This window comes from Heloderma suspectum, chromosome 3 (assembly GCF_057233095.1).
Source record: "Heloderma suspectum isolate Gila_16-S chromosome 3, 16-S_ref, whole genome shotgun sequence".
Taxonomy (NCBI): domain Eukaryota; kingdom Metazoa; phylum Chordata; class Lepidosauria; order Squamata; family Helodermatidae; genus Heloderma; species Heloderma suspectum.
In genome coordinates, this window is record NC_139460.1 from 284,049,820 (window position 1) to 284,064,340 (window position 14,521).

The 14,521-nt window shown below is 43.1% G+C and overlaps 1 protein-coding gene across 1 annotated transcript in view; it reads left to right on the plus strand.

Moving 5' to 3' along the window:
• Positions 1-14,521, plus strand: part of COL4A3 (collagen type IV alpha 3 chain) — a 135,736-nt gene that overhangs the window by 59,261 nt on the left and 61,954 nt on the right. Inside the window, exons 15-21 of the mRNA XM_084847141.1 lie at positions 5,188-5,244; positions 6,041-6,085; positions 7,147-7,200; positions 11,539-11,580; positions 11,940-12,027; positions 13,948-13,983; positions 14,196-14,360. Coding sequence (XP_084703267.1) covers positions 5,188-5,244; positions 6,041-6,085; positions 7,147-7,200; positions 11,539-11,580; positions 11,940-12,027; positions 13,948-13,983; positions 14,196-14,360 — 487 coding nt within the window. The remainder of the gene's footprint in view (positions 1-5,187; positions 5,245-6,040; positions 6,086-7,146; positions 7,201-11,538; positions 11,581-11,939; positions 12,028-13,947; positions 13,984-14,195; positions 14,361-14,521) is intronic.

The following is a 14,521-nucleotide window of genomic DNA, read 5'->3' on the forward strand; positions in this document are numbered from 1 at the left end:
ACCTAGAATGTCAGATCAATGAATCAAGGTAAGCTGGAGGTGGTCAAACATGAGATGGCAAGATTGAACATCGACATCTTGGGAATCAGCGAACTAAAATGGACAGGCATGGGCGAATTTAATTCAGGTGACCATCATATCTACTATTGTGGGCAAGAATCCCTTAGAAGAAATGGAGTAGCACTCATAGTCAACAAAAGGGTGGGAAAAGCAGTACTGGGGTACAATCTTAAAAATGATAGAATGATCTCAGTACGAATCCAAGGCAAACCATTCAACATCACAGTAATTCAAGTCTATGCCCCAACCACTGAGGCTGAAGAAGCTGAGGTTGATCGGTTCTATGAAGACCTACAACACCTTCTAGAACTAACACCAACAAAAGATTTCCTCTTCATGATAGGGGATTGGAATGCTAAAGTAGGAAGTCAAGAAATCACCGGGATAACAGGCAGGCATGGCCTTGGTGTACAAAATGAAGCAGGACAAAAGCTAATAGAGTTTTGCCAAGAGAACACGCTGATCATAGCAAACACTCTTTTCCAACAACACAAGAGGCGACTCAACACATGGACGTCACCAGATGGTCAATATCGAAATCAGATTGATTATGTCCTTTGCAGCCAAAGATGGAGAAGCTCCATACAGTTAGTAAAAACAAGACCTGGAGCTGACTGTGGCTCAGATCATGAGCTGCTTCTTGCAAAATTTCGTCTTAAATTGAAGAACGTCGGGAAAACCACTAAACCGTTCAGGTATGACCTAAATCATATCCCTGATGAATATACAGTGGAGGTGAGGAATAGATTTCAGGGATTAGACCTGATAGACAGAGTGCCTGAGGAACTATGGACGGAGGTCCGTAACATTGTTCAGGAGGCAGCAACGAAATCCGTCCCAAAGAAAAAGAAATGCAAGAAAGCCAAGTGGCTGTCTGATGAGGCTTTACAAGTAGCTGAGGAAAGAAGGGAAGCGAAAAGCAAGGGAGAAAGGGGAAGATATACCCAACTGAATGCAGAGTTCCAGAGAATAGCAAGGAGAGACAAGAAGGCCTTCTTAAATGAACAATGCAAAGAAATCGAGGAAAACAACAGAATGGGAAAGACTAGAGATCTCTTCAAGAAAATTGGAGATCTCAAGGGAACATTTTGTGCAAAGACGGGCATGATAAAGGACAAAGAAGGCAGGGACCTAACAGAAGCAGATGAGATTAAGAAGAGGTGGCAAGAATACACAGAAGAACTATACAGGAAAGATCTTAATGTCCCTGATAGCCATGATAGTGCGGTCACTGAACTTGAGCCGGACATCCTCGAGAGTGAAGTCAAGTGGGCCTTAGGAAGCATGACTAACAACAAAGCTAGCGGAGATGACAGTATTCCAGCCGAGCTATTTAAAATCCTAAAAGATGATGCTGTTAAAGTGCTGCATTCAATATGCCAACAAATCTGGAACACTCAACAGTGGCCACAAGACTGGAAAAGGTCAGTTTACATTCCAATTCCAAAGAAGGGCAACGCCAAAGAGTGTTCAAAGTACCGCACAATTGCGCTCATTTCACATGCCAGCAAGGTGATGCTCAAAATCATACAAGCTAGGCTTCAGCAGTATGCGAACCGAGAACTACCGGAAGTACAAGCTGGGTTTCGAAGAGGCAGAGGAACTAGAGATCAAATCGCCAACATTCGCTGCATCATGGAGAAAGCAAGAGAATTCCAGAAAAACGTCTATTTCTGCTTCATTGACTACGCTAAAGCCTTTGATTGTGTGGATCACAACAAACTGTGGCAAATTCTTAAAGTGATGGGAGTACCAGACCACCTTACCTGTCTCCTGAGAAATCTGTACGAGGGTCAAGAAGCAACAGTAAGAACCAGACATGGAACAACCGATTGGTTCAACATTGGGAAAGGAGTACGACAAGGCTGCATATTGTCACCCTGCTTATTTAACTTATATGCAGAGTACATCATGAGAAATGCCGGGTTGGATGAATCAGAGATCGGAATTAAGATTGCCAGGAGAATTATCAACAACCTCCGATATGCAGACGATACCACCCTAATGGCAGAAAGCGAAGAGGATCTCAAGAGCCTCTTGTTGAGGGTGAAAGAGGAGAGTGCAAAAGCTGGTTTGAAACTCAACATTAAAAAAACGAAGATCATGGCATCTGGCCCTATCACTTCCTGGCATATAGAAGGGAAAGAAATGGAAGCAGTGACAGATTTTACTTTCTTGGGCTCCAAGATCACCGCAGCCGGTGACTGTAGCCATGAAATTAAAAGACGCTTGCTCCTTGGGAGGAAAGCTATGGCCAACCTAGACAGCATAGTAAGAAGCAGAGACATCACCTTGCCGACAAAGGTCCGTCTAATCAAAGCTATGGTTTTCTCAGTAGTAATGTATGGCTGTGAGAGCTGGACTATAAGGAAGGCTGAGCGCCGAAGAATTGATGCTTTCGAACTGTGGTGCTGGAGAAGACTCTTACGAGTCCCCTGGACTGCAAGGAGGTCAAATCAGTCCATCCTAAAGGAAATCAACCCTGAGTGCTCATTGGAAGGACAGATAATGAAGCTGAAGCTCCAATATTTTGGCCACCTAATGCGAAGAGAAAACTCCCTGGAAAAGACCCTGATGCTGGGAAAGACTGAAGGCAAAAGGAGAAGGGGACGGCAGAGGATGAGATGGCTAGATAGCATCACGGATGCAATGAATATGAACTTGAGCATGCTCCGGGAGAGAGCGCAGGACAGGAAGGCCTGGCATGCTATGGTCCATGGGGTCACGAAGAGTCGGACACGACTGAATGACTGAACAACAACAACAACAAAGTGAATGGGTACACCACTGCAGTGGTTCAAATTCACAGAAATACAAATAAAAATACTCTGCTAGCAAAGGGGAGATGAAACAGTTGTCAGGAAAAGGGACAACACGAGATGTCTATCACGCCAGTTATGAAAAGCATGTGCATTCAGAAATTTAAATTAGTTCAAAATAGAGTGGCTGGGTTATTAACTGGGATTGGTCTATATGGTCAAGTGATAGCAGTACTGGCTTCCAGTCCATTTCCAGAGTTCCAGGCCATTCAAAGTCTTGGTGTTAACCTTTAAACACCTAAATGGTGTGGGGCCAGAGTATCAAAAGCAGGAGTGGGCAACATCAGTGAGTTCAGGGGCTGCATCCCTCCCACCCTGACCCGTCATGGGCCATACTCTGCCACTGCCAGAAGTGCCTGTGCGGCCAGATTCCCAGCGATTCTCCTGGGAAATGAGGCAGGTGCTCCCCACCGGCATTGGGGCCCAATGGAGGCTGCAAAAATCCCATTAGGGCCACATGTTGCCCACCCTTGATCTACAGGCAGTTCCCCTCCCATATGTACTTGCCTAGACCCTTAGGTCATCTTCAGAGGTCTTCTTCCAGGTGTCCCTGCTGCAGGAAGCTAGGCAGGTGACTATGAGAGGAACTTCTCAGTTGTGGTGCACCATCAACTTGGTGCCCCCCAGATATTTTGAACTACAACTTCCATAATCCCTGACCATTGGCCATGCTGGGTGGGACTGATGGGAGTTGTAGTCCAAAACATTTGGAGCGTACCAGGTTGCCTGCCCCTGGTCTCTGGAATGCCCACCACCACCACCGAGGCTCACCTGGTCATGCCTGCATTGTTATCTTTTCAAAACCAGTTGATGACATTTCTCTTCTGCCAGGCATTTTAGATTTTAAATTTTAGAATTAATCGATGCTTTTATATGTTTTATTTAGTGATTGGTTTGATTTGTACTCCGCCTTTCTACCAAGAAAAATGGCACTTAAGGTGGCTTACAATCACAAATAAAATTTGATTACAACAATAATCAAACAAATGCATTAAAACACAATTAAAACACAACAATAATAGAATAAAAACAACGTCCATCCCAACAGCCTCATTTACATGCCAAAGGCCTGCTTGAATAAGAAGATCTTTGCCTGCCAGCAGAAAGAGAGCAGGTCTTTCTTTACCTGCTGGCAGAAGTTTTACACTGTATTTCCCCAACAATATTGTTTATTGTTTGCTTTTAGTATTTTGTTTGAATTCTTTTAGCTTTGTTATCTGTCTAGAGAACTTTTGTTTTGGGCGGATTTAAAATATAATTAAGTAAATAAATAATTAAAGCATATATAGCATGAAAAACTGTTTGTCTGGATGCACCTAATTTGTAGTTAATCCCATTCTTTAAATGGAGATCAATGCTGTGCTGAGCAATTTTGTGAGGGGAAAGGGAGATCCATCATGGTCTTACCTCCACATTATGAGCCCACAGTGGCCAGGGTGGGAGATGGGGGTGATATTTTTGCCCTTTCTGTTCTGGCTGATAAACTTTTTTTTTTTTTTTTTTACATTCCCTCTCCCATTGATGCCAATGGCAGGAAAATTCCATTGCCAGCTCAAGGCTGGCATAGGTTTGGAGACCAATCTGGGGAAACTGTGGGACTGAGGGTGGCTTTGCATCAAGCAGATTCACAGCCGCCCTGGAGAGCTCTGTTTCAGGGCTACCCCTGTTGGAAACACCACCCACAATCGATCTATACTTGTGGAGCTTTTGATTGGCCTCTGTTGTGGACATGCTATCCCACCAGTGGGAGTGGTACTCCTTCCCCATCCTAACCTCCAACAGCTGGCCTTCGGCAAGGATTAGAGTTTATCCCCTATCCAGCCTTGGCACTTGCTTAGTTGTAAAGACCCTGTGGTGAGTACTGTGTACTGTATATATTGTACTGTGGCGTGTACAATGCAACTGCTTGGCTGATTGCAGTGCACCAGATGGCAGCACATGACTGAAACGAAAATGAAGAGCTGACTGAGCTAGATGCTCTCCGTGGATCCACACTAGACCGATGCTCTTTTTTGTATATGCTTTTTGAATATTTTAATGTGTATGTACCATCTGCTATACAAAAGTCTAGATGAAGAAAACAATAATAATCTCGAACCTGGTTGCAGAATGCCATGAAAAGACGACATCACCTTCAACATTGTGAGCTATAGTGAGCTACCCTATAAAGCAGTGGCTTTAGTTAAGATGTATTAACATACGCTTTAATTTTATATTGCTATAGATATAAAAATGTTATAAAATGATAAGAGTTGTATGTTCAGTGTAGTAACATGAATCTAAAACAACATTTGGGTCTCTGTTTTAGGGTTTACCTGGTGATTTTCAAAGTGCAAAAGGAGAACAAGGAGGGCCAGGAGTTCAGGTGTGTAACGTCATTTTGTGGGGTTGATAGATCTATTCTTGAAAACTCCCTAGTGCTATGGAAACGTCTTTGAGTCCCAGAAAAGTTAAGTTAAAGTTATTTGTAGAACTTGAAAATACATTTTATTATTATCAAACTTATACTGCAGACAGCTAGATGTTCTTATGTATTTCTATGCATGCAGACTGAGAGCACTGGATCTTCAGTTCCACGTATTCAGCTTTATGGAGGGAGTAATCCTATGTCCTCTAGAAAGTGGGGGACATAGGATTTTTTGGAGTCCTGGCTCCATGGTCAAAGACAGGGCTTGGAGCTGGGAAACAGCACTCCCTGCCCCCTCCCCCTCGTAAACAGTGCGGAGAGAACCACACTGGTTGTCTCTCCATGCTCGTCAGAGTGCAGAGATGGGGGAAAGGAGGCGTTCCTGGGAGCAGGGAGGGGAGGACGTGGGGCAGCTGGCTTATGCCTTTTCCTATTACTGTCCCAGCCTCCTTCCCTCCCGTTCCCCAAAGCCTCCGCTAGACCGGCGAAATCGCCCATGTAGTTAAAATGCAGCACGAGAGGCACGAGGCACCTCCCTCTCTGCACAGGATGCTTGTAAACCTCAGGGTTTGGGCACTTACATGTACCCAGGATGCAACCCATAGGATTGCACCCTAAATCATGTTTTATTAGAATCCTATATTTTATACTGGGAGAACTGCATAAACATTATTCACCTATTTTGTTCAACAGTAATGACAATGATATACTTAGTATTAAAGTAGTGTTTTCCTATTATTACTTTTTCTATTAGGGTAGGCCTGGAAAGGATGGTGGTCCTGGTCCACCCGGCTTACTGGTAACAAGAAAATCTTTAAAACTGTTTTGTGCTATACGTTATAAAAAGTAGGAATGTAGTGTTAGTCATGGTAGTTCAAGACTGGAAAAGTTGTGGGCTGTTGGCAAAAGAAATGGTGGTCTGTATTTTACTGTCCAATAAAATTGAAGGCTGGATCAGAAAAGGGATGGAATAGCTTAGGGAAAAGGCCAGATAAGGGGCAGAATGGGGCAAGGCAAGACTGAAGAGCATAAATGTTGTGGGTGTTCCTGGCAACCTCCTGTAATAATGTTATGGATTCTGTAGTGGGCTCGGTTCATGGAGGAGGGCTGCTGGCCAGGCATTTGCTCCTATTAATCTGCTATTGGGTTAACCTGCTGTTGACCCCATTAAAATCCTAGCTGGAAATAAAGATATGATGGATTTCAAAGTGACTCCAGTTTAACATAAAGAATAGATTTTACTGCTATCACATTCCAAAGACATAATCTAGCACACAAGCTTCACAAAAAGTGTTGGGGTACATTGCACCTCAAAATGTTAACTACCATTTTTTAACAGAAAACACTATTAAGAACATAAGAAGAGCCCTGCTGGATCAGACCAAGGGTCTATCCAGCATTCCGTTCACACAGTGGCCAACCAGCTGTCGACCAGGAACCCACAAGCAGTACATGAGCACAACTGGACCCTCCCACCCATGTTCCCAGCAGCTGGTGTACACAGGCCCACCTCCTCTGGTACTGGAGCTAGCACACAGCCATTGGGACCAGTTCATTGGGGGAAAGATACAATGCATCTGTTAGACAATCCTCACTGGGGTTATTAGGAAACCTTGAAGGAGAAACAGAAGAGAAATCAAAAGAGAAACCTAAAATGCATGGTGAGATACTGGGCTCATAGGAGAAAAAACTGCTTAGGTGAAATACTGGGCTCATAGTAAATAATGGAAGCAGATCGATGTACCCTAATAGCCTAATAGGATTTTGGTTTCAAAGGAACATTACAGATAAGAAATATGTGTTGCAAGTTTGTGATATGAGAGCGTTCATTTCACTGTAATATCAATTATGTTCCTGCAGGGAGAAAAGGGAGACCAGGGTATCTCAGGATTGCCTGGAAAAGCTGGGCCTAAGGTAAAACCCTGTTTTCACTTCTGTCTATGTTATTTTGCTTCCTTTGTCAACCAGTGCCAAACTTAAATTACATAGGACGCAATCCTATCTAGTTAGGCGGCCGCCTCCTATCATTCCCTCCGTGTCTCTTCAGCCCTGCTTTTTCTGCTAGACAGGTGATTGCGGCTGTCTAGCTGTAGGAGCATGGAGCAGGGAAAGAGGATCTCTCTTCCCCAAAACACCCTCAGCCATGCCCCTTTCCGGCCCCTCCATATTCCTCTTGCGAGTGCTGAGGACGGGGCTGTTCTGCGTTGCCTCAGAGGCAGTGTGGAAGTGGGGGGAGGTAGGTTTTCTGGGAACTGACCTCAGAGCACGGGCTCCAAGGTCGGTTCCTGGAAAACAGCATATCCTATGGCTGTCTAGCTGCTGTCTAGCGGCCATAGGATTGCTCCCTTAGTCACCCAATCAGACAATTTTCCATTACCAAGTCAGCAACGGGGAAATACAATTTCTAACAATAAGTAAATTTCTGAAATATGTTTTGTTGTTCAGTCGTTCAGTCGTGTCCGACTCTTCGTGACCCCATGGACCATAGCACGCCAGGCCTTCCTGTCCTGCGCTCTCTCCTGCAGCATGCTCAAGTCCATATTCATTGCATCCGTGATGCTATCTAGCCATCTCATCCTCTGCCGTCCCCTTCTCCTTTTGCCTTCAGTCTTTCCCAGCATCAGTGTCTTTTCCAGAGAGTTTTCTCTTCGCATTAGGTGGCCAAAATATTGGAGCTTCAGTATCTGCCTTTCTAATGAGCACTCAGGGTTGATTTCCTTTAGGATTGACTGATTTGACCTCCTTGAACCAGGGGACTCGTAATAGTCTTCTCCAGCACCACAGCTCGAAAGCATTAATTCTTCGGCCCTCAGCCTTCCTTATAGTCCAGCTCTCACAGCCATACGTAGCTACTGGGAAAACCATAGCTTTGATTATGCGGATGTTTGTCGGCAAGGTGATGTCTCTGCTTCTTACTATGCTGTCTAGGTTTGCCATAGCTTTCCTCCCAAGGAGCAAGCGTCTTTTAATTTCATGGCTACAGTCACCGGCTGCGGTGATCTTGGAACCCCAGAAAATAAAATCTGTCACTGCTTCCAATTCTTCCCCTTCCATATGCCAGGAGGTGATGGGGCCAGATGCCATGATCTTCGTTTTTTTAATGTTGAGTTTCAAACCAGCTTTTGCACTCTCCTCTTTCACCCTCAACAAAAGACTCTTTAGATCCTCTTCACTTTCTGCCATTAGTGTGGTATCGTCTGCGTATCTGAGGTTGTTGATAATTCTCCCAGCAATCTTAATTCCGACCTGTGATTCATCCAACCTGGTGTTTCTCATGATGTACTCTGCATATAAGTTAAATAAGCAGGGTGACAATATGCAGCCTTGTCGTACTCCTTTCCCAATTTTGAACCAATCAGTTGTTCCATGTGTGGTTCTCACTGTTGCTTCTTGACCCTCATACAGGTTTCTCAGGAGACAGGTAAGGTGGTCTGGTACCCCCATCTCTTTCAGAATTTGCCACAGTTTGTTGTGATCCACACAATCAAAGGCTTTAGCATAGTCAATGAAGCAGAAATAGATGTTTTTCTGGAATTCTCTTGCTTTCTCCATGATCCAGCGAAAGTTGACGATTTGATCTCTAGTTCCTCTGCCTCTTCGAAACCCAGCTTGTACTTCCGGTAGTTCTCGGTTCGCATACTGCTGAAGCCTAGCTTGTATGATTTTGAGCAACACCTTGCTGGCATGTGAAATGAGCGCAATTGTGCGGTAGTTTGAACACTCTTTGGCGTTGCCCTTCTTTGGAATTGGAATGTAAACTGACCTTTACCAGTCTTGTGGCCACTGTTGAGTGTTCTAAATTTGTTGGCATATTGAATGCAGCACTTTAACAGCATCATTTTTTAGGATTTTAAATAGCTCAGCTGGAAGACTGTCATCTCCGCTAGCTTTGTTGTTAGTCATGCTTCCTAAGGCCCACTTGACTTCACTCTCGAGGATGTCCGGCTCAAGTTCAGTGACCGCACTATCATGGCTATCAGGGACATTAAGATCTTTCCTGTATAGTTCTTCTGTGTATTCTTTCCACCTCTTCTTAATCTCATCTGCTTCTGTTAGGTCCCTGCCTTCTTTGTCCTTTATCATGCCCATCTTTGCACAAAACGTTCCCTTGAGATCTCCGATTTTCTTGAAGAGATCTCTAGTCTTTCCCATTCTGTTGTTTTCCTCAATTTCTTTGCATTGTTTGTTTAAGAAGGCCTTCTTGTCTCTCCTTGCTATTCTCTGAAACTCTGCATTCAGTTGGATATATCTTCCCCTTTCTCCCTTGCTTTTCGCTTCCCTTCTTTCCTCAGCTACTTGTATAGCCTCATCAGACAGCCACTTGGCTTTCTTGCATTTCTTTTTCTTTGGGATGGATTGAGTTGCTGCTTCCTGAACAATGTTACAGACCTCTGTCCATAGTTCCTCAGGCACTCTGTCTATCAGGTCTAATCCCTGAAATCTATTCCTCACCTCCACTGTATATTCATAAGGGATATGATTTAGGTCATACCTGAATGGTTTAGTGGTTTTCCCTACGATCTTCAATTTAAGCCGAAATTTTGGAACAAGAAGCTCATGATCTGAGCCACAGTCAGCTCCAGGTCTTGTTTTTACTGACTGTATAGAGTTTCTCCATCTTTGGCTGCAAAGGATATAATCAATCTGATTTCGATATTGACCATCTGGTGATGTCCATGTGTAGACTCGCCTCTTGTGCTGTTGGAAAAGAGTGTTTGCTATGATCAGCGTGTTCTCTTGGCAAAACTCTATTAGCCTTTGTCCTGCTTCATTTTGTACACCAAGGCCATGCTTGCCTGTTATCCCAGTGATTTCTTGACTTCCTACTTTAGCATTCCAATCCCCTATGATGAAGAGGACATCTTTTTTTGGTGTTAGTTCTAGAAGGTGTTGTAGGTCTTCATAGAACCAATCAGCCTCAGCTTCTTTGGCCTCAGTGGTTGGGCCATAGACTTGAATTACTGTGATGTTGAATGGTTTGCCTTGGATTCGTACTGAGATCATTCTATCGTTTTTAAGATTGTACCCCAGTACTGCTTTTCCCACCCTTTTATTGACTATGAGTGCTACTCCATTTCTTCTAAGGGATTCTTGCCCACAGTAGTAGATATGATGGTCACCTGAATTAAATTCGCCCATGCCTGTCCATTTTAGTTCGCTAATTCCCAAGATGTTGATGTTCAATCTTGCCATCTCATGTTTGACCACCTCCATCTTACCTTGATTCATTGATCTGACATTCCAGGTTCCTAAACAATATTGTTCTTTACAGCATCGGATTTTCTTTTCACCACTAGACACATCCACAGCTGAGTGTCCTTTCGGCTTTGGCCCAGCCACTTCACTCTTTCTGGCGCTACTTGGAAATACCCTTTGCTCTTCCCCAGTAGTATATTGGACACCTTCCAACCTGAGGGGCTCATCTTCCGGCGTCATATCTTTTAGCCTTGTGATATGTTCCATGGGGTTTTCTTGGCAAGAATACTGGAGTGGGTTGCCATTTCCTTCTCCAGTGGACCATATTTTGTCAGAACTCTCTGCCATGACCTGTCCGTCTTGGGTGGCCCTGCACAGCATAGCTTATGGCTTCACTGAGTTACGCAAGCCCCTTTGCCACAACAAGGCAGTGATCCATGAAGGGGGATCACTGAAATATGTTATTTTATATTTAATGTTTAATTTAAACTATTTTTATCCTACCTCTCCAAAGCTCATGGTGGGTTACAACAAGAATGAAAAATGACATACAAGCGAATACAAGCGAATTATTGACATTACCAGTACAATTCTGTATTTGGCTAACAAAAGCATTCCTCATTCTGGTGTTTATAAACACTAGTAACTAGCAAGAACTGTGATAGTAACTAGTGACTAGCAAGAACTGTGATAGCATAAAGAATCACAAGAATATCCTTGCAGGGAGTTGATTTAGAGTGGATAGTAGGTAAGTCTTTGCAGGGTCTAGCCCCTAGGGGGTAGACCAGGATACAAAAGGAAACCCAAAAGGTAGAAAAACCCATGGAAATGGGAGCCAATTCCTGAGACAAAAGAATGATCAATCCAGAAGTGTTTGGACATTTTTTTAAAAAAAATTAATTAATTTCCTCTCCAATTCTATTTAACATGTATCCCAAGCGGCCAGTGCATTTATATCGAACATTGTCAGTAGCTTTCATAATTTTGTTAGATTTGAGAAATTACAGTGTTTTGAATGTTTATTTCAACATGACCAGTTTCCATTTTCTAATGCAGGGGAGGAAAGGTGAAGTTGGCAGACAAGGAATTCAGGGTCCAGTAAGTGCAAATTATGTATGCCTTAATGTTTCACATTACTTTCTTAAAATTTACAGAGCCAGCATGCCCAGTAATAGAGTGCTGATTGATGTCCAATAACCTTGTCTAGGCATGTGTAGTTCAATTACATTAATGATGATTTGTTTTTGGATTGATTCATCATTTAGAAAGCAATCCACAAAAGGAAAACCAGTTTAAAAATCAGTTGAAATCCATCTTAGAATATTGATTGAGAAAATCAAATTGTCACTCAAAGATAGCTATTGCTACTGGCTGCCAAGCCTTTCTCTTCATTGTTATTCTTTTCCTTTCCCCCTGCCCTTTTCTTGTCCTTCTGTCTGTCACTCTTTTTATTTAAGACAGAGTATTATGATGAAATACCTGGTGAAAAAGGAAATAAGGGCTACTCAGGACCCCCAGGACTTAAAGGCCAGCATGGAGCACCTGGTGAGAGACCATAAACAGGTTTAAGTAAAGCAGAAGAAGCAAGATATGAGAAAATGGTGTCACACCATGAGGTTCTGGGGACCAAATGGGGATGCAAATGAAGGATGGGCTACTGGTGTGTCAATGTCCCCCGGAGCCAGAGGTACTTTGTACTGAGGCCTTGTCAGGTCTACATGTGTGTTGAAATGAAGTGGTAGAGACCTGAGACAGAGTGGATTGTACTACTTCAGACTAAAGGTGGGGGATGCTGTTTTTGGCTGAAATCCAACATGGCATGAGCAGATTTCTGCTCGTGTGACAAGATTTTCCCTTGCTGTCTTCCCTTCCCTCCTGGCGCTTTCTGTGTGCTTTCCAAAACTCCCCCAGACAGTTTCCCAACCCTCCAGAGTAGATTGGGGGTAGGGCTGCAGGGGTTAGAGCAAACCGTTTCACCAGTGCTTGCAGGTCAAGGGTTGGAAACAACCCTCTGAATGGTCCCTTATGCAATTAGGTACTAGCAGAGAGCAGGCTAGATCTTTTTTACTTGCAGGGAGTTTTTGTTTTGTTTTGTTTTTACATGAGGGGATCATTCAAACCTCCTGCAAGTAAAAAAAGAGAGAGACAGAGAGAGACAGAGAGAGAGAAACTAGCATATCAGGAAGCAAGATTGTAGCCCAGCCCATCTCCTGTTATGATGGTTTCTTCTTGCAGGCGATTCTTCAGATAGGAGAGCACTGAAAAATACGATCACTGGTGGTCCATTTTAGGTCCTCAAGTTCTGCCACCTGAATCCCGCCCGATTCTGCTATGCATGTGAAAGTGATGAAAGACATCAGATGGATTTAAAATAATGTTTTCTATTGTTTATTGCTGTACAGTGAATCACAGTAGTATGTTAACATGCACGTGCACTAGCACAACATACAAAGCAGTGCAGCTGGTCATTTTGATAATTAGTACTTAGTGCTCTAAAACAGCAAAACCTATGGCCTATACTGCCCACCTGCTGGTTGCTTGTAATAGATATACACACACATGCATGCGCGCACACACACATAATTTTTACAATGCTGGCCATGCAGCAAGAACGTGTGAATTATTAAGCTGCTGCCCTCGTGGGCAGCCATGTGTGTCTGCTGGTTGACATTCAGTTTGGTGGGTAACAATTGTGCATGCTTGTTCTCAGCTCTGGCACACACATTTTTGCTCTGATCTTGTATCTTAGTCTTGATTCCTGGAGCTACTTGCTTATATAAAGTTAGTCAGGCGAACATATGTGTCAGGTTTGGACTTACAAGTCCTACCCCTTAAGTCCCCTTCAGCATGCTATGCTAATAGGCTCTCACAGCCCTTAAGCTCTCCTGCACCCCATAAGCTATGCCCCCCATATACATATGCATATTCCTCATAATATCTCTACAGTAAGTGAAAAACCAAAGGACAAAAAATCCTTACAGATTTCAGAGGAGTTCTCAATATGATTTTTTTTTTTTAATTAGCTGAAATTGGGTTTATCGTGTGCTGTCTTTTGAGGACAGCTATGGCTAATATTTGTTGTTTTAATATGGATTGTTCTACCTGCTGTAACTGTTACCCTGAAGTTATCCATATTTAAGAGCAGGGTATACATCTTTTAATAAATAAAACAATAATAAAAAACCAAAATTGACTGCTTTCAGATTAGAATATGTGGAACTAAACCTGGGAATCTGCTTGGCTTCAAGTAGAGGGAGGTGGTTCACAGTTCATGTTGTTTTCAGTAGAAATTCTTAGTAACTCAGTGGGACTTAGGATTAGGTAGACATGTATAGGAATGTGCTGTTAATGTCTGTCAGTTGAGCAAATTATACATTTCTTTTAGGGGAAAGGGCACTAAAATAATTATAGCTCAAAATAATACCCACATAATATAGATGTTTAACAAATGTATTGTGTTTTCAGGACTACAAGGTCCCTCTGGTGCCATTGGTAGGCCAGGTATGTATTGTTACAGAAAAATACCCCAATGAGACTACTAATGTTGTTTGTTTTGTTGCATATGTAGTATTATTAATAATAATATGTACCATAAGAAATTCCATGATAATGTTTTTCTTATGTTGAAATTAAATCTTTCTAAATAGCTAAAAACATTGATACATAAAACATATAAACATCGAAATAATTTGACATATAAAATCTTGCATTAGGTATTTCAAGACCTGGTCCCAGAGGTCTGCCAGGTTCTTCAGGCCTCAAAGGAAGGAAAGGAGATCGAGGACAACCTGGCATGAATGTTATTGGACCACCAGGACTTCCTGGACCTCCAGGACAACCTGGCCCAGCAGGATCACCAGGTCTTTCAGGACAACCAGGTAGGTAGAGCAACATGGTTGTGTCATTGTGTGTATGTGGGGCCAGAATGTTTTCATGAGGAACCAGTGCAACTCTGCACTGTCCCCAACTGAACCCTTAGAGAAGCAGCAGCTGTCACTGCCACCCTTATGAAAGAAGACAGGAATATTGAAGTAAAGGA